The 21,058-nt window shown below is 43.2% G+C and overlaps 1 protein-coding gene across 2 annotated transcripts in view; it reads right to left on the reverse strand.

Annotated features, from left to right (window-relative positions):
- The window catches only part of PLXNB2 (plexin B2), a 119,963-nt gene that overhangs the window by 73,568 nt on the left and 25,337 nt on the right, over positions 1–21,058 (reverse strand). For both annotated transcript variants that reach the window (XM_075492952.1, XM_075492961.1), the window contains 3 exons: positions 7,717–8,827; positions 5,819–6,001; positions 2,691–2,813 (listed from right to left, as the gene is read on the reverse strand). In XM_075492952.1, the coding sequence (XP_075349067.1) occupies positions 2,691–2,813; positions 5,819–6,001; positions 7,717–8,827 (1,417 nt within the window). The remainder of the gene's footprint in view (positions 1–2,690; positions 2,814–5,818; positions 6,002–7,716; positions 8,828–21,058) is intronic.

Consider the following 21,058-nt stretch of genomic DNA (forward strand, 5'->3'; position numbering starts at 1 on the left):
TCTTTTCTTCCACAGATTCTTACCTAACTGGAGCTGAGTTACTGGCACTCTGTTTCACTAACTGGTACCCCTGAGTAATTTAATATCCAGTGAATGGCTTTTTTATGACAAAGTATTTATTTCATAATTCTGGCAGGCAGAAACGAGCCCCAGAGATTGCCGTCTCTGCAAGTTTTATGTAAACTTAATGGATTTACAAAAAAAAAAAAATAGCTGCTCCGTTTACAGCCAGCTTCAAAATGCAGAGAAACTAATTTTAGAGATTTTCTAATTGGCACTCTTAATCAAAGAGCATGTTAAAAGCTAAAACAAGCAAACAAGCTAGTGATCGTGGTAAGTGACTGCCACAGGCTTCTGCTTTCCTCCCAAAATGGTATGTACCATGAGGCATCTGGGATCCTACCAGTGATGTTCACTTGTCACGGACCAGTGTGAGCATGGCAGGGGTGGTACGCTGCTTTCCAAGTTCCAAGAATCTGCAAGGGCTTTCTCCTGCTCTCTGCCCAAGCTCTGGGAGCAGAGCGGGGAGGAGGGGGCTGACTTTTGAAAGCATTTGCTCCAAGCCACCCACTGCTATTGACACAGCAGCAGAAGCTGGGAGGAGAAGGGGGAGGAGAAGTGAAACAGGAAAGCAAGAGCTTATTTCTCACTATGGCTTTTACCCTCTGTATCGTTCTTCCCTGTATTTCTCTCGATCTGATTTCTTTTTAAGGCAGCTTCAAGTTATCACCCATCACATCATCACTTTCACTTTGCTCAAGTGCTTACAGAGCCCAAGCAATTCATTTCCAAATGCTGAGGCAGGCTGCATCTGCCAGGTGGCTTAGCATTAAGCATGCCTATCAGCACAGCTAGCCTGCCCTTTATTGTTTACCTTATTTTAAATAACCCTAAACCATTTTAACTCCCAGGCCAGGGTTCTGATCTCTCTATTCCCGCAAATCCCAGCCGTGCTTAACCTAGAAGCGCATGTTCAGCATTTATTCTTCTCCCCTCGCTTACGTCGCTTCATTTCCCCCAGCTCCGAAGGCCTCCATTCTCCTCCTGTCTATCTGCTTCTAAAAGTGGGTGGGACTGCTCACTGTAATTAACTCCTGGAGATGACAGTAATGTAATGCCATCACAGAGCTCCCAACTTTAGTTATTCATATTTAAGCTGAACAGGTTTTATAAAAGAAAACTATTATTCGCATTACTCAGAAACTGCAGTGTCTACGAGAGCTACTTGGAAAAGATTAAGCTGAAATCCTTTCTTTGGCGGAAGTTTGCCGTTTTCTAAATTTAAACATTTTGTAGAAAGGGAATTATTTTTTTTTGCTAATTTTCTCTGAAAAATTTGTCTGTGGCCTTCCTAAATTCTACCAGTTCAAGCAGACTGTCAGCAGAAAACTTGTCTTCCTTCAAGGTTGCTGCCACCCCTTATGCTGCTCAGCAGCTCACGCCATAGCCTGGTGGGGACCTCAGGGCTTTTAAGCAACGTGCCAGCTTGTCAAACTGGGTGCCAGGCTGCCCAGGCTTTTGTGGACAACGTTGAAGTTTGGAGTTCTGTTCCAAATCTGAACAGAAGCCAAATGAGAAGTATCAACTACTCCAAAAAAAAAAGAAGTAACCTCTCTCACACACTGTCATATTATTAAATGCTTTATCAGTCGTTTATCTGGCACTTTTTCCAATGTGACTTCTAGCCTGAAAACCTTCAGCTAGAATATAACATTCCTGCAGCAGGAATGTATATGAATCCTTTTATAAAGCAAAGAACATTCTTCTCCTGCTGTTTTCCCCAAACACTCCCCTTTCACAGCTCCCCTCATTCTCCCCGTGTTACTGCTGCCCGAGCGTTTCGCACACCCCATTCCGTGTCACTGTCAGTGCTGCAGATGGTCACAGCCTGTCACCCTCCCCGTCCTGGAGAGCTGCTGAACCACGTGCTTGAGGCTGGCAGCTCCAGCCACCACAAGGAGAAGTGTCAGAAGAGTGTTACAGCTGGAAGTGAAGGAGAAATCTGACATCCCTCTTGTCACCTACTTGCTTTTTTTTCTTTCTTTCTTTACAAACCTCCATTGTGCCTCACCTGCCAGCACAGAGAAGGAGAACCTAGAAGAGACTACCTGTGCCTTTCGTAGCAAAGTCTGACCTTTTCCTGCTCCACTTGCTTGGTTCTAGCAGAAGCTCGAACAAAAGTGTTTCCCAAAGTTGTAATTCTCTTGATTGGTTCTTAGTTTTTGACAGCAAGACCCACAAAAACTACTGGCAGCTTAACAGATGTGTAAATGCTATTATGTCAGCCGCCAGCATCCTAAATCCTGAAGTATTCTTTAAAAGGACTGGTGGCAGCTAGAGCATCCACTGGTACCCCATGGACACCACACCAAGCGCTAGGGCTGCCTGACCCTGTGGTGTGCTGATGCCAAAAATCTCAACTTCATCCTTCTCACAGACCCTGTAAGAGAGCTTTAGAGGTGAACTCACTTCCCATTCCCAAATCGCTAAGTGTCAAGGATATAACAGTTCTCCAAGTCACAACAATCAAGTCCATCAGCTTGGACTTGAGAAAGGTCTTCATACACACGGAGGGGAACCCCACCAAATGGGGCGACTTCCAGGAACAACTGAGAAACATACAAATCTCAGGTAAAGCTGAAGAGAAAGTGAAAGCGAACCTAGTCCTTAACACAAGCAGGACATGTTACCTTGTCTGTGGTCATCACGTACAGATTTTCTTGGGTTTGGTCAAGGACCAGGTCATTCTTTATGGGTTTGTTTAGTTCAATAGTAAGAGAGCTGTACTCAGTTGCAGTGGATGACAGGAACACCTATTTCATGGAAGAAAGAAAGGTGATTAATGTTGCTTTTTTTTCCCAAATATCATTATATCTGGCTACTGCCATAAAAGACAACAAAAAATGTTTCTATAAATACATTAGCAGCAAAAGGAGGGCTAAGGACAATCTCCATCCTTTATTAGATGTGTGGGGAAACATAGTGACAAAGGATAAGGAAAAGGCTGAGGTACTTAATGCCTTCTTTGCCTCAGTCTTTAATAATAACACCAGTTGTTCTCCGGGTACCCAGCCCCCTGAGCTGGAAGACAGGGACGGGGAGCAGAATGAAGCCCCCATAATCCAAGGGGAAACGGTTAGTGGCCTGCTACAGCACTTAGACACACACAGGTCTATGGGGCCAGGTGGGATCCACCCAAGGGTACTGAGGGAGCTGGCAGAAGTGCTCACCAAGCCACTTTCAATCATTTATCAGCAGTCCTGGATGACCGGGGAGGTCCCAGTTGACTGGACGTTAGCAAATGTGACGCCCATCTACAGGAAGGGCTGGAAGGAGGATCCGGGGAACTACAGGCCTGTCAGCCTGACCTCGGTGCTGGGGAAGGTTATGGAGCAGATCATCTCGAGTGCCATCACATGGCACGTACGGGACAACCAGGTCATCAGGCCCAGCCAGCACAGGTTTATGAAAGGCAGGTCCTGCTTGACCAACCTGATCTCCTTCTATGACAAGGCAACCTGCTTAGTGGATGAGTGAAAGGCTGGGGATGTTGTCTATCTAGACTTCAGTAAAGCCTTTGACACGGTTTCCCACAGCATTCTCCTGGAAAAACTGGCTGCTCATGGCTTGGACGGGCCTACACTTCACTGGGTAAAGAACTGGCTGGATGGCCGGGCCCCAAGAGTTGTGGTTAATGGAGTTAAATCCAGCTGGCGGTCGGTCACAAGTGGTGTACCCCAGGGCTCAGTCTTGGGACCAGTCCTGTTTAATATCTTTATCAATGATCTGGATGAGGGGATCGAGTGCACCCTCAGTAAGTTTGCAGATGACACCAAGTTGTGCGGGAGTGTTGATCTGCTTGAGGGGAGGAAGGCTCTGCAGAGGGACCTGGACAGGCTGGATTGATGGGCTGAGGCCAATTGTATGAGGTTCAACAAGGCCAAGTGCAAGGTCCTGCACTTGGGCCACAACAACCCCATGCAACGCTACAGGCTAGTGGAACAGTGGCTGGAAGGCTGCCCAGCAAAGAAGGACCTGGGAGTGTTGGTCAACAGCCAGCTGGATATGAGCCAGCAGTGTGCCCAGGTGGCCAAGAAGGCCAAAGCATCCTGGCTTGTATCAGAAATACTGTGGCCAGCAGGACTAGGGAAGTGATTGTCCCCCTGTACTCGGCACTGGTGAGGCCGCACCTCGAATACTGTGTTCACTTTTGGACCCCTCACTACAGGAAAGACTTTGAGGTGCTGGTGTGTGTCCAAAGAAGGGCAACGAGGCTGGTGAAGGGTCTAGAGCAGAAGTCTTATGAGGAGCAGCTGAGGGAACTCAGCTGCTTGATAGGACAAGAGGAAATGGCCTCAAGTTGCGCCAGGGGAGGTTTAGACTGGATATTAGGAAATTTTTCTTCACCGAGAGGGTTATCAAGCATTGGAACAGACTGCCCAGGGAAGTGGTTGAGTCGCCATCCCTGGAGGTATTTAAAGGACGTTTGGATGAGGTGCTTAGAGACATGGTGTAGTGGTGGTTTTTGGCAGTGTTAGGTTTATGGTTGGACTCGATGATCTTAAAGGTCTTTTCCAACCTATATGATTCTGTGATTCTGTGATTCTGTGATTCTGTGAACTGGGGTTGTTTAGCCTGGAGAAAAGGATGACCTTATTGCTCAAGGGTGACCTTATTGCTCTCTACAGCTACCTGAAAGGAGGTTGTAGAGAGGTGGGGGTTGGTCTCTTCTCCCAGGTAACAAGCAATAGGACAAGAGGAAATGGCCTCAAGTTGCGCCAGGGGAGGTTTAGATTGGGTATTAGGAAAAATTTCTTCACTGAAAGGGTGGTAAGGCTGCCCAGAGAGGTGGTGGAAGTCACCATCCCTGGAAGTATTTAAAAGGCGTGCAGATGTAGCACTTAGGGTGCTACATCTAGGGTTTAGGGTTTAGTGGTGGAATTGGCAGTGTTAGGTTTATGGTTGGACTCAATGATCTTAAAGGTCTTTTCCAACCTACTTAGTTCTATGTTTCTATGATTAATGAAAATTCTGTGTTTACTCAAGTTCACAAATTCACATTAGGGAAAACATTTCAATTTGAAGTATATGGCATCAAAAGCAGCAAGCAAAGCACAAAAGTCATGAAAAGAAATAGCTCACTGCTCACAATAGCTAATATTTGTATCTTTTTTTGTAAATACTGATTTATTTTAGCATTGTAAAACTAGAATTCTCAACTCAGAGCCTTTGCACTTGAAGGTGTTCAAATTTGTTGTCTTCCCTTATGGTAACCAACAGTTTCAGCTTCAAATTTCAAACCACGTAGTGGCACATGGCCATCACTCCCCTTCAAGCAAAAGAAGGTGCTTGGCATTGCAGTCTTGAGATTTTAACACCACGAACACTTGAGCCCTACACCACACAGTTAAAACTTAGCAGAGCTCCAGCTTGGGCTTTGTATTGCCATCTCTATTTACTGAATGGCCAGAATGACTACAAAATGAAAAGTTGCTCTTAAACTAGTATGGGCTTGAATAGAGATAAGGCTAGAACAGCTGTTAGATTACCTAAGGCTATTTATACAAGGCTCTCAGTAGGTATTTAATCCTTCGGGAAAAGTGTCATTCAGGTGATGCTAATTCAACCTGTGTATTGGATAGCTGAGGTACATCAGAAATAATGTGTTTTTTCTTCGAAATTAAAAATACCAAGCTCCAAGAGAGTTTTCTCCTGGTATGCTATTTTATAAATCCTGTTTACTTTTAGAGTGGAAGTATGCTATCACTACAGTTCACAACCTTTTAAACACGTTCATCTTTTAAGTCTGATTTGTTACCTTAAGAATTTTACCATCTGATGTTCCCAGAAAGGCCACGGTATGCCCGTTCTCCACAGCCACAGTGACGGCCGTGAGATTCATCCCTTCTTTTTGTAGTACCGGCTTCTCTATAACACCGTTCTTACTTCCCAAAAGGTACGGCAAGTGTTCGGAGCCACAGGGGAAATTTTTGCTTGCATTCTAATAAGGAATAGCAATACAGAGCAATGTTAAACATTCAGATCACTAATTCCTAGCTACGAATGAAGTGCAACCCTATTACCAGACAGTATAATAGCCCTCAGACATAGAAGAGCAGAAAGAGAGAAACGGATCGCCTGGCCATTTTCCCCCAGCCAGCAGGCAGCAATCAGAAAGCAGCCTGCTAACTGCAAACTGCTTCAATGCTTTCACTTTCCAGGAGACATAGGGAGAGAAAATTTTTTGTTTCTATTTCATTATAGCAGCAGAGTTTAAAAAGTAACAAGTTTGTTTAATTAAAATGAACATGTCATATAGATTGGGTTGACCAATTTTGTGTTGAAGACTGGTTTTTTAATGCTGTTTTGTTTGTTAATTTGCTGCTATCTATAGAAAAGCAACCTAGTGGCAACTATCTCGTGAACTTCAACACATTCCCTCCTCACTATGCTTTAATCCTGAGCTGCAGGAAGTGTCACCAGAAGGAAGTACATTCACACCTTGCCTTCCCTGCTATATTTGGTAACGAGATTGTCTTTCTGATCTGAAATCCACAGCTCCTTTTTACCGGATGCCACGGCCACTCCACTTGTCACATTCAGGATTTCTATGTTTGATGCTCACCTCAGATGCAGGGTACTGCAGTGAGTAACACTGGTGTTTGGAAGCAAAACTTGTTCTTTTGGCTTCTTATCAGTGCTAGCGACCTACTGTGCGGGAGAGGGCTGTGGTTTCATGAGATGAAGGATTCTCGGTCAATACCAACATAAGGTATTCCCATGCCCCATCTCTTCAGCTTTTCACTCCTACCCCTGGACTATACCACACCAATTCTCAAGCTGTGCTCAAACAGCTGCTTATGCAAGTGTGTAACCTGCCCAGGTTGGGGAATTAAGACATCCTCCTAAAAGCTGGCTGAGTTATTTTTAAGATGATTCAACTCCTCAACCCAGTTTAGGGTTGGCTGCAGTAATGAATAGCATGCACAAGTAGGGCTTGGGAATAGGTTAAGTGGTGCGGGCAAAAACGTCAACAGAGATGCTGAAAACTGCCTCTCAGAGGAGCAGTCATAATTGAAGAACAGTATCTGGAGGGGTGTAACAGTGCCCTCCAAAAACCTTATAGCCAAGGTAATGACAAGCCATAAAAAGAAAAGGCAGATGGCTATCATGCTATGGAATTATTTTGAGCCAGAGCGAAATATGAACACCACGTGAATATAAGAAACATGCGTATTTCCAGCTACCTGAAAATTCAAATTCAAGTGAGAAACAACACTGAACTCCAGATATCACCTACAAGATTCTTAATACCATTTAAAAACATTACAAATATGTTGGCCGAGATGAGAATTGTCTATAGTGATCATCCGGAAGCTGATCATGAACATAACAAATCACTGCATTTGATTCAGTAACTTCCATACCAGGAGGAACCCTTTAAAAGAAATGCATTTATGAAACCAATATTCATCTTTCAGAAGACATCAAATCTTTTCTAAAAGACTCAAAATTATGACTATCTTGCCAATTCTTGCTTGACCTGTTCTGCAACCCCCTAACCACATTCCATTTCTATAGTGAATCCAGCTATTGAGTCTTCAGTCATCTGATCTCACTAAAGCTTAGCTCAAAGCCACCCAAAAACATGCAGTTATATATTTTCCACAAATTCTAACACAGATTCTAAAACATCAGTTTTAGAACTGAAATTACCAGTCCATGTGATGCACACGGGTTTTCTGCTGCAAAAAGTTTGTAAAATGAGCTGGTATTCTTTTTAGTGTAGCAATCGTTCCGGTTTTTTTCCATCTTTTCATTGATGTGCCGCAAGGAAAACACACACATGGCAGATTTTAGAGAGCCGTTATCTTTGTTTACTTTGCTGAAGAGTGCAAGAAGAACTTTGTCATCTGAGAGAGCATCCGTAGTTTGTCTCTGCTGAGCCATGCTCTCAGCCAGCTCTTCTCCTGGGGTAGTGACGTAAGCAGAATGACAGTGGTCATAGGCACCGTCATCATCTTTGCAACCCAAGTCCATTTCAAAGTAGGAATAATAATGGGCATCATCTTTGCACAGACGTGCAATCAGTGTGCGGTTATTGACGGGCTGTTTCTCTTGCTGATTAAAAATAAAATAAACATAATTTTTATCCTCAAAGACTGCCACAAACTGTTGTGTGCTTGACGAGTGATAAGCTGACTTAACAGCTGCCGAGTCTGTATACATTTCAAAAATGTCTTTTCCATCCCTTTCGTAGAGCTGCCGAGTGCTGATTATTATCCCGTTATCATTTGGTCCATTCCCTTTTCCGACAAACAGCACTCGGTCGTTATTCAAAGACGTGATCAATCCCACGGTTGATACATTCTCATCGTTGCTTGCTACAAAGGACTTTTCTCCACTACTGTCTACATAATACTTCTGCTTTGTAATGTTTTCTAGATCTCTGATGGCACAGATTCCCTTAAAAAGGCTTCCACACACCACAATCGTTTTATCCACCTTGTTCAGCAACAGTAATTTGTTATAATTGTCAGTCAGTACTGCCTCTTTACATTGATTTTCATCAATGGGAGGTGTGCACTTTTTGTTGTCCTTACTTGGACCTGTTTTTACATGTGCTATTTCATCCAGGTTTTTTGTAAGCTGATACAGAGCATTTACCATTCCCAGATAGATTATCCCAGTGTCATTATCCACTGTTAGATGATTTAGCTCTGTAGCACTCTGAAAAAATTTCAGTTCCTCATTTCTGGATAAGGTGATGCAAAAACAGCTCAAAATGCTCAGTGTCCAGATCCATAAAGCCATTTCTATGTAATACCTAAAAAGGGAAAGCAAAAAAGAACATGAGACGTATTGAAAAAGAAAATTTACACAAAATTCAGCAACATGAAGGGGTTTTTCTTTCACTATTTCAAACACAAATACATTTATCCTTATGCATGTGTAGACATCATGAAGATTATGGAAAGCCCCAAATCCTGTTATTTGCCTAGCAATTTAATATGTTGGGGAAGGATTAAACAAGGTCATATGTCTAACTGATTATCATATAACCAATTAAGCACAATGAGAACAACAGGCAATTTGAAACAATGTAGAGTTCCAAGAAGTGGCAGTGCTTCTCCAGACAGTTTCATACTGCGTGAATTATTTATTGTTGAGATTCTAAAAATAAGCTGGGGGATCCCAGTGTTTCAGGTGGCTCCTCCTTAACAGAGGGGGAGAATTTACATAGAAGTGTTTGAGAAATTTGGTGTTGCAGGACTTTCCTCACAAAGGAAAAAAAACTTCCATTGACTACAACTAAGTCTGGATCTGGCTGCTGATGCTCTTCGAGAAGGCGTTACACTAATCCTTCGTCAATGTAAAGCTGGAAGACGGTAGAGCCCTTAATATGCAATGTTGCCTCTGACTGCTGGTATGCATTACAGTCCAACACTTCAATTCACTTGAGCACTGCAACTTAATAGTTTCAAATCTGTCTTAAGAACATCACTTAGAGTTTTATGGGCTTAAGATTCTGTTACTGTGTTTTTTTTCCAGAAGTTTTACTTCCCAAGGAGATCCTCTGGCTGTTTGGAATTAGACAAAGACCTTCTGAAACTTCAAAGAAGGGCTCTAATTTTAACCTGAAGAGTTAAATGAGGAGGCAAGTCCCAACTGGCTTCCTAAGCACAAAACGTTTTGTCAATGTTTTCTGCAAGTGTTTAGTTCTGAGAGCAGAAAACAGAAGGTGGCATGCTTGGACACACCAATGTGAGGGGGAAAAGATAAATATTGTTTGGAGAAAGTACTGGAAAACAAATATGATCCACAGTATTTTCATTTTCAAAGTTAGCCATGTGACTCCATACTCTGATGAGGAAAGAACCTGTAAACTTACAGGGAATCTCAAGTTAAATCTGAAAATATCTGGAACTGTGAACAGAAAGGAAAAAAATAAAAACCCAGAAAAGACAAGAGAAACATTTAACAAAGTAATCTAACAGGCAAAAGCCTTGTAGGAGGAGGAAAATAGCACAGAATGCCAAAACGAGGAACTGAAAAAATAAAAGAAAAATAATTAAAATAATAATAAAGAAACCATGCTCTTGTGTCAGATATAACTTCTGTTTTGGCAGCAGCAATAGACTCTGGTAGGATGTGAAAGAGAATTGCCTGAATCATCATTTATACTGGATAACTAAGGTTAAACAGCAACAACTGGGCTGCAAAAGTTTGAGTAGGAAGGGAAGGACTCTTGTTGTGAGCACAAGCCATCTGCTAGCTCCCCAAACCACCCCGGCACTGCCAGCAATGCAGAAAGACAACTCCTGTCCTCTAGCATTGACTGCATTTTGCTCCTCTACAGAGAAAATGTGTGTGCAACGGTGAGAACAGCTTTTCTAAAAGCAGAGTGATTCTAACTTCTGAAAAACTAAAAACCTACTAAATGTAACTCAGGGTAATAATGAAGGCAAAATAAAAGGATAACTTCAATCTTGTTTTGCTAAAGCTCTTATCACGTACCAAACCGAGTAGCTAACTCTAAAATGAGGTCAAAGAAGAGAGTACATTACTGACAGGACAAGCCTGACTTGTAATGATAGGTTGACCTCATATGACAGTGACCAAGAAAAGGCTAAGAATTATAACCCATTCTTCAGACACACGGAATTCAGCACATGCCTTGCAATGTAATGAAGTGTTGGACCTCTCTACAACAACCTTAGACCTGCTTTAAGGAATCCAGAAGAATTCTGATATTATTTGTCAGAAACTCCTCTTTTCTTCCTGCTCCCAAGGACCTCAATTTTCCAAAGAAGCTTTGATCCCAGCTTACATCTCTGTTGCTAAATGGTATGTCATAATGCGTGTCGTCTAGTTTCAAATATTTTCCCTTACAGTTATCTGCAATGAAATTAAAAAACAGGTTGGCATACTACTGCAGTGTTGTTTCATAAAAGTTTTATCATTCTACTATCTATTGCACAAGGATCAAATGCCGAAGAATTCAGATTCATTGTTCCTGTTTTTCCCACAAGGTAATTATTGTTAGATTATTATCATCTCTGCTCTCAGTCAAAAAAGCCATAAATAGCTATACTTATAAAATATGCCTCAAGTGAATGGAAAGTAATTTATTGTACCTTAATTGCAGTACTCGGTTCACCTCCATGTCCATTTATTTCAGAGGATTAAATAAAATATTTTGTCCATTTGTGGCATCCAGCTTAATGACATAGAGGCTGCACTTGCAATACACCTGCCTTTGTCCCACAGGCAGAACAGAGTCTTGCTGGTTCATGCCAGAGCCAGGATTTAAGGAAAAGTACATTTTGCACCTCTAAACCAGACTCTAACAGGAGTAATTCATCTCTCTGTACAAAAATGGATAATGCTTCCTCCCTACTATTTGCTGCCTTGTTTACTTATCAAATTTTTGACTTAAATTATTCAGAACTACATGCATTCTCCATTAATACTGCCTCTTTTTTTTTTGACATTTACTCCCTGCCACCTTGGTCTCATGCCAAACACCGTCAGATTATCTCAGACCTCCATGCAAAGTAACAGTTCTTCATTCTCTGTACCTATTGGTTTTGTTTCCCTCCCCCCCTTTCAAAGCAAACAGTAAACAAAAATTAAATATGCTATGGAAAAGATCCAGAACTAAATTCCCATGCACTTCTCAAATACCAGACTTAAGGAAGGAAAAAAAGCAAACAAAGTGAAATGAGATGCACTGCAACCACAGTTCATTCTCATCTGGTCTTAATCGGGAAGTAGCAGCTGGAGGAATCCTGCTATGACCAGCTGATGTGGTAGGACCTACAGGACTGCTATTAACACAGATGTTCTACTGAGTTAGGTGCTATGGAAATGTATCAAGGAACAGTTTCCTGCTGTGAAAAACTTCTGTTTTAAATAAACAAGTCACGGAAACACGAGAGAAAATGGAAGCCCAGGCTGGAGCATGGGATCCGAGATGTTCAGCATGGCAAATGTATTTCCAATGGCTTAATCACATACATTAATTACATGTGGGCCTGTGTGGCTTACTCAAAGTCATGCCCTGGTCCTGAGAGTTGACATACACCCTCTGACCTCAGTTTGCACTTTGTTTTAAGCCCTTGGCAGACTTAGGATAAAAGAAGCCCAACAGAGCAGTTGACCACATAATTTTTTTCTGTCTCTCCAAGTCTTGCCTCCATCCTGCCTCTTGCTCCCCACCCTCTGCAATATCATTAGAATCTTCTTTATCACTCTCCCATCAAGATTACCTGAACTGCAAAGTCATTTCCTTTTTGGATTCCTCCCTTTTCATCATTGCCTTCCTTATCCCTTCCCTCATCTCAAAACACACTCCTCTTCTGATTCATATACCTTACAGACAACTGAACGTGATTTCGATGAATATCCTAGAAGGATGACAGTAATTATAAACACACTCCCAGAGCAGAAAAAATCTATTATAAAAAGGTGCGTGTTAACTAAAAAGAAAGTGTGGATAACATACAGACCCTCCCCAGCCTCTCAGAGACTCGACAGGTGACAAGGAAAGTGGGATGGCAGCAACCAAGCACTTTAAAAGAAACCCACTGAAAAAAAGTGTCTTGCCGCTTACAAGAAATACGAAACTCTAGAAGTTACGTGCAGGAAACGCAGAGCACCCAGGAGAACGCTTCATACAGGGGAACTGCCATAAAGTAACACCGTGTTGGAACGACACAGCTACCAAAGCTCTGCACCACTGCTAGATCAATTTTAATTTAAGTACCCATAACTTTATGTCTTTCTAGTCAAGCAAGACCAATAATGTTAACAGTCAATTCTTCAAAAGGCATGCAGAAAAAAGAGCATCTATAATCTACAAGCACAGAGTGAGTTTCACATTGACTTCATACTACTATAAATACCCTTAAGAATTAGCACTAGCAACATGCTGACATGGGTGCGGCAGGTGTTTTCCTCCTTCACTGCACAATCCTCTGCTGTACCTGTATATGGGAACCTTCAACTTTTCAGCCATCCCCAGTCACTTTTTTTAGCCTTCAATATAACTTCAGCTTTATGTTACTTAATTTCTTACATTCATTTCAGCTGAAGTGAAAGAATACCAAATTTTGCCTGAAATCGGAATAACTGAGAACTAAACCGAGTGTTATTCCTGAAAACGATGGACAAGAAAGTCTTCAGCGAAGGAATAATCTCACCAGTTTAGCTTCTGTGGTGTTTTTGCAGAGTTGTTCTTCACGAACCATATACTCACATATTATACACACACTGAATTAAACTGTTACCTCATCTCATCCACAGTTTTGTTACTTGAAATTCTGGGTCTAGAGACAAACGCTTCTGCCAAGAGAAGCAGATACTGATATGCTTTAACAGTATGCGATGCAGAGAACTGTGGTTCTCCCTGCAAACTTTCCCCTAATCAGGCAGAACCCAAAGGATCCAGTTGACCCTAATATTGGAAAAAAATTGGTAAAAACAACATAAAAAAGGTAAAAATCCAAAGAATGCACCCAAATGGCATAGATATTTGGGGAAAGAGGAATGAAAAGAAATTTCTCTTCTCCCTCGTTTTGAGAAACTTTGCTTTTAGCTTTCCACAAGTCAAAAATAATTCAGCTTTCATTTTTAAGCTCAAAGGAATTCAGAACAGAAACTGGAGAATACGTGTGAGGCAGGAGATTTTCAGTCTGGATTTCAAAGCTTCTACTTCTGTGAGAACTGTAGGAAAACATGAGCTCCTCCCCAGCTACAGCTTTTATTATTATTTCCTAAAACCAAGGAACTATGGAACTCTCTGGTTCAGAGAAGGAATCACCTAGAAAAATACTCCGCAGGATCCAAACCTGTTTCCTAAGAGCATGGCAACAAGCTGGAAAGGCTTTGGAGAGGACTGACTTCTTTTGTAGACTATGGCACAGGTCCAAAATTGGCTTAGCAGAACCACCGAGAATAGCGATCACTATGATGGGTGTCCATCCCTTGGTCGATGGTTTGCTGTTAGCAGATGGGACCTGTGGGTCAGTGAGCTGCAGGAGGTCACTTTGCAGAGAATGAAAAACCAATATCCATTTCATTAGAAGTTGTGATAGCCTGTACTAATCAAACATAAAAGGAGTCATTTTCCTTCTCTTTCACTGCTCCTCAAAACACAATTTGCTAAGATATGGGGTGTCTTCGTATGGGACAAACCATCCCATCTGGTCAAACTGCTGGAAAAGTGGCAAAAAATGGACAAGTACTTATAATACAGATTCTAGTCCTGATGTGGGAGACAAAAGTTTTGCTTGTTTTCACAAGGCAAATTCTCAATTGTTTTTCTTAATTGTTTTGAGTAATTTTCAATAATATAAGGGTTTTTTTTAATATGTGTAGTAGTTATATTGATATGGATCTTCTTTTACAAGGACTGGTTGGAAATTATGTATTTGCCAAAGAAATAATGAATGTTATGCTCTTGGTCCCTTCGCATTCTGCAGGTGTTTTTCTGCAATCCCTGGGTAAAACAAATGGAAGACACATGGAACCACAAACTCAGGTTACTGAAAACCAGTGTTTCCTATACCATGTTTTCATCTGGTAAGAATGAGCTGTGGTGGGTTGGCCCTGGCTGGATGCCAGGTGCCTACTAAAGCTACTTCATCACTTCCCCCTCCTCAACTGGACAGGGGGGAGAAAAATATGATGAAAGGCTCGAGGGTCGAGGTAAGGACAGGGAGAGATCACTCACCAATTACTGTCATGGGCAAAACAGACTTGACTTAGGGAAATTAATTTAATTTATTGCCAATCAAATCAGAGCAGGGTAATGAGGAATAAAACCAAATCTTAAAACACCTTCCTGCCACCCCTCCCTTCTTCCCAGGCTCAACTTTACTCCCAAATTCTCTACCTCCTCCCCGCAAGTGGTGCAAGGGGATGGGGAATGGGGGTTGCAGTCAGTTCATCACATGTTGGCTCTGCCGCTCCTTCCTCCTCACACTCTTTTCCTGCTCCAGCGTGGGGTCCCTCCCACAGGAGACAGTCCTCCATGAACTTCTCCAATGTGAGTCCTTCCCATGGGCTGCAGTTCTTCATGAACTGCTCCAGCATGGGTCCCCCACGGTGTCACAAGTCTTGCCAGCAAACCTGCTCCGGTGTGGGCTCCTCTCTCTCTGTGGGTCCACAGGTCCTGCCAGGAGCCTGCTCCAGTGTGGGCTTCCCATGGGGTCACAGCCTCCTTCGGACATCCACCTGCTCCAGTGTGGGGTCCTCCACGGGCTGCAGGGTGGATATCTGCTCCACCGTTAACCTCCATGGGCTGCAGGGGGACAGCCTGCCTCACCATGGTCTTCACCACGGGCTGCAGGGAATCTCTGCTCTGGTGCCTGAAGCACCTCCTCCCCCTCCTTCTTCACTGACCGTGGTGTCTGCAGAGTTGTTTCTCTCACATATTCTCACTCCTCTCTCCCGGCTACCGTTCTGCAGCAGTTTTTTCCCCTTCTTAAGCATGTTATCACAGAGGTGCTACCACCGTTGCTGATGGGCTCAGCCTTGGCCAGCGGTGGGTCCGTCTTGGAGCTGGCTAGCATTGGCTCTATCGGACATGGGGGAAGTTTCTAGCAGCTTCTCACAGACACCACCCCTGTAGTCCCCCTGCTACCAAAACCTTGTTACGCAAACCCAATACACCTATACCATGGTTTCATCTGGCAAGAATGAGCTGTACTCTGGGGCCCAAAGAGGAGTAAATCTATCTCTTGTGCCTGCAGCATCAGCAGAGGCCAGCGGTGGCTGGGAGAGAGGAGCGTGCACTGGACGGTTCCCCTGGGAAAGGGGCAGAGGCAAGAAGATCCTTACATCACTCTGGAGACTCTCATCTTTCAAAAGATCTGAGGTATCAGCAGCAAAAAGAGCTCAGATAACTCACTCCCTGCAAGAACCCATTAATCTGAGTGGACACTGAGGCATCCCACAGCCTGATTAGCTGGGAGCTGAAGGGCAAAGGGATGCATTTGAAAGGATGAAGCAGTGTTGCATGAACAAGGCCACCCAAAGAGAATTTTAAGGACTTCTCTTGACCTTTACTTACAAGGTCATCCCCATCAAGCTTCCCACAAAGGCAGAAGATGAGTTTTCAGAATCTGTACCACCAGTCATTTACCAAAGATCACCAAACCTTCCTCATGTCTCACAGTCTCCAAGGGGGTAGGGAGGGGATTAAACAGGGGATCTCATGCAGCTCCAGTATCTCTGGCAACTACAGTGAAACAATACAGTTTGTATTGCCACATACAAACGGGCTAGCAACCAAAACAGAAATGGTTTCCTGTCCCAACATGGAAAAGGTTTCTCCAGGCATTGCAATTGAATTAATAGCTGAGGAGCACAACTGCTTTTCACAGGAGGTTCTGTATCTACCAGCATCCCAGCATCTCCACGCCAAGGACTCTAACGAACTTGGTGCAAAATCGGCAGGGTTAAGTCAAAAGTTTAAGCGAGGCAAACAGCTAGCAAATTCAGAGTTCACATTAATAATTATGTCATTAGCTTCAAGCTAAATTAATAACACTATTAGTAGTCTGAATCAAACCCCTTCATCCGTGCACACCTGAACTCCAAAGTATTTAATATTCTGATCCAGATCCAAATTCAAAGCAAGAGGAAGCAATGTGAGTCTTAATTTTTCAACTAGGAGTCACTCAAAAGAGCATTAACAACAGGTAATGAGACTCACAAAATGCACACTTACGTATTTTGCGATCGCACTCAAGAATTTCCAATAATGTGCTGTCTCTGCAACATCAGCAGGTAAACAAAAAGGAAGAGTAGCGCTTTGCAGATTTATATGCACTCTTAGAAGCAGAGCCATGCTACACAGCTGAAAAAGCTGAACTCTAATGAATTCCCTGGTTTATTACAGCCAGACCTGCCAGCGTTTTGATTCTGAAAATCTTTTATACCATGGATTCTGCCATAGTCCAAGGGTGGTTGTTTTGCTGCTCTTAGGAATAAAAACAAAAATTCTCTTAAGTGAAAGTATCTTCAAGAGTTCACAGTGCCAAGTAGCTTAAAAAAAGTAAATAAAAATAGCTGCTGTGGAAAGACCTCTTTCCACAGTATTAGCTACCAGCAAGTACGGTGTATAAACCAGTCTGAGACACAGGTAGCTTATGCCAGAAAGGTCTCTTCAAATCCTAACTTTTATTATTGTAATTCTTATTATGAAGACAAGCATTCATATTATCACCTCAAATAAGAGGGCTGCATATACGCAATCCAGCCCCACTGATGCAGGCAGGAGCACACACAGGGAAGAGAAACGGTGCATGAGAAGGCCTGCGTTCCTGCCCTCCTGGACCACACCTCCCTTTCAGTTTGGGCTTCTACATTCATCCCTCCATCTTTTCATGTTCTCTCAGTAGAAATGAAGTGCCCATTTTAATGAGGCCTTGCTTTCCGTGTTACAAAGATGTAGTTGATCTGCAAGAAAAGCAGCCGAGTGACGTGTTTAATAGCAAGCAGCTGACTCGGCAGGAATCTGAACCCACAGATTCCCCTCTTTGACCTGCTTCATGGTTTTGTTAAAACCACGAGGTCTCCCAACTAACAAAAATTTAGGGTTTTTTTTTTCCAAACCTCATTAAACACTAAACCCAATGATGCCATATGGACCAACACCCAGCTGCATCAGTCTGCAGTCGGCACAGGACCGCAGGCCCCTCCAGACACTCCCGAAGTCACTTAGAGACACTTTTACGCTCCCCGATCCTGCAAATGGCCAAATCTAATTTGGCCCTAAGTGTAAATACCCGCTGCAGTGTCTGAGCTGCCCGAGCTTCGGGGGGGGATGGCTCCCTGCAGCAACCGCTGTGTGAGGCAGCCACAGAAGCCTGGCAGAAGCCGGGGACTGCCCCATGCCCGTCCGCCAACTCTGTGCAAGCCCTGTGTTATTTTACCCCTTCTGCAACTCAGGAAAACTTTTTTGTTTTCTTTTATCTGAGAGACCAGCAGAAAATGAGAGAGAGCCTGGAGCATGGGAAGGAAAACCCAGGGAGTTAGGATAGCTTTAATTCACTGGCTTTCCCTGCACTAATAAGGGTATTACGGCACAAGGAAAAAAATGCATTTATACTGATAGTAAAAGGACTCTGTGTCACCAGCTCCACACTACAACAACGAATTGCTTGTTTTCAGTGCTAAGGTCATCTTCAAGGACTGGTTTCGGACTTCCCCTGGAAGAAACAAGAAAGGAGACGGATTTTTTTCCAGTGTGGGGGAATCTGAGCATGACCATGTGGAAACAAACACAAACTATTCTAGCTCCTTCCCTGCCAGAACCAGTTCTTCCTTGTAATTAACTATTAATCACACACACACAAAATAATCAAATCAAAAGGATGACATTTCCAGCATGTGTGAAGCTTTCCTTTCCCTACAGATTGCACAAACGAGACTCGAGAGGTCACAGGAAGGCGATCCAGCTCGCCTTCCTCCTCAAAACAGAAGCACCAAACCACGCTCCGGATGTCCAACGCAGCCGCAGCCCTTTGCGGCGACACCAGCGCTCTTTGGCGGCAGCTCGAACCTGCACATAGCCTTTGCCGACTTGAGCGGAGCAAGAGGAGAGCTGGAGACAGCCAGGGATTTCCTCGCTGTGATACAGCTGTGATACAGCTGTACAGGATGGCACACAGACTTTCAAAGCTAAGCCGCACTGCAGCACGAGGCAGAGCCGTAATTTTTTTTCTCCCTGTTACATTCTAATGTTACAGGACTTAACAGAGTCATGTATAAGCTGCAATGATAAGGCTGTATGAAATTTATCCCACAAATCAGTATCCCACAATTTTAACCCATAAATCAATGAAATGCAAATATGGCGAGTAATTCATAAAGCCCCGTGCAACAAAATCCTTTCCCTCTAATTCCACCTCTCACTTGGTGGTGTTTGCTGTGTGATACCCTGTCTCCTCATCATGCTGTCTTCTTATTCTTCCGTTTCTCCTGATTTTGTTTTCCCATTTGGGTTTAACAAATTCCTGTGTTCTTCATTTTAATGTGGTTGTCTGGCTGTGCCAGTGATTTATCCAGAACTTCTGAGAGGTGGGACAGAAGCTCTATGAAAATGGGAAGCTGTCAACTGCACTAAATGGAGTACTACAATATATATCGTACTGAGGCAGCTGATAATGCAAGCCACAAAGAGAGAGAGGCAGAGGAGGATGGGGAAAATTCTTGAAACGGAAAGTTTATTGAATGTCGGGAGCCAAGAAACACATAGCTGAGGAATGGAGAATTTTCCTGGCTTCCTTTGCTGGAGATAAATCGCAAGGGTTTGTCTGGTTCATCTTTCTTGAAATCCTTTAAACTTTCATTTGGACCATTTGTATGTCCATGGTGCTGTTGCTCATTTTGATTGCTCTGAGATCAAACTGTTGTTTTTTCTCTCTGCCCTTCAAATTAATGTTCATGGCAGTTTTTAAAAAGCCCTTTTATTTTTCCTCCCTTACACATCTTTTCACATCTTCTTACAGCTCCTCCTCCCTCCACCTTCTTCTTTTCTTTTCTTCTCAGGCACAGCCTCCAAGTTTTCCTCTCCTACAGCTGCTGCTACTACAGCTTGAATACTCTTGTAGAAAGTCTCTGATGAAAAGCAGGAGGTAGAAGAAAAAAAAAGGGGGGGAAAAAAAGAACAAGAACCTCAGGTGATTTTCAGACCTTGATGGGGAGTTCAGACATACTCACTACCTCATTGACATCCTATCTCCTTGCATACCTTATCTGGAAACACATCTTTTGTTTCTTGACTGCTTTTTCCTCCTCTTTTGTTTCCTTCTGCTTTTTCAGAGGAAAGAAAAATACAGTGAGACATACTTAACTTCATGACACCTGCTGATTTTACACACTCAATGTTCACTCCAGCTTGAGGAGGAGGGTATGTAGGCACAGAAGAGACGGTGCGGGGTGAACCGGCATCCTGCCACAGGGAGCCAAGAAGAGGTCGGTACATGGTGCAGGTGAAGCAGCACAGCAGAAACAACAAGCTGGGGGGGCTGCTTCTGCTCACAGACAGGTAACTCCTGCAGCTGCGAAGGGAGGCAGGAGAAGATGGGGAGACACACGACAACAGGGCAGACACAGCTTGGAGAAGCAGAAGAGAAGCATAGCAAGAAAGGGCACGTGGTAAATATTTGGAGAGGCTTTTAAGGTAGTGGGGAGATGAGTGAAATAGAATCCACAAGAAAGAGGGCTTGCAGGAAATTGAATGTGCTAAAATAAATACCATACACAGTATAAAGGGTTAAGCACTGGAGATGCAAACAAATATAGAACAGGCTATGTGTTACCAAGTCACATTTGATTGCACTTATTCATTTATCCATTGTGGCTTTCAGCTGCCACAGGCGAGAAAAGACAAAACAGAATTGCAGCATTTTGACTTGTGTTTACCTTTTCCTGTTTTTTTTTTTTTTTTTTTTTAAATAAGTACATGAGGCTCATCTAAATGAATGGCACGTCCCTGGCTCTAACAGAGCAGCGCTGGCTTGCTCCTATCCAATCTGCCCGGACAGACATTGCGTGCACTTCTTCTATGTTTCTATTCATTATATTTCACTCCAAATTTATATAGCCCGTTAACCAGTAATTTGCACGGACCCGACAGCAGCATCTACCTGTGCCTGTCTATTTAAGGGCTTGTCGGCAAAAGCATTACAAAATCCCCTTTTTCTGGATGCATAACACGGTCATAAAATGTGTTTTCCTAGCTTCAGAACTGTCCAACACGATTCCATCTCCAGGAGCACTTTATTTCAAAAAAGAAGCAAGATACAATGTGTGATGAAAATATATTACCAGCCAGTTCACACCAGTCCCTGCCTAACCCCTCCAAAACAGAGGTCCTTCCTTTAAAATTACAAGTCCTCAGCCACGCTGAACACAATGCTACAATCTCCGCAGAGCGGCTCTAACACATGTGGGACAGATGTGAATAAAACCAACCAGTTTGCGCAGATGGGCTCAGGACCCACTCCAGCTGAACCTGCCAACCAGGCCAGGAACTGTCTAT

This window comes from Mycteria americana, chromosome 1 (assembly GCF_035582795.1).
Source record: "Mycteria americana isolate JAX WOST 10 ecotype Jacksonville Zoo and Gardens chromosome 1, USCA_MyAme_1.0, whole genome shotgun sequence".
NCBI classification, from domain to species: Eukaryota; Metazoa; Chordata; class Aves; order Ciconiiformes; family Ciconiidae; genus Mycteria; species Mycteria americana.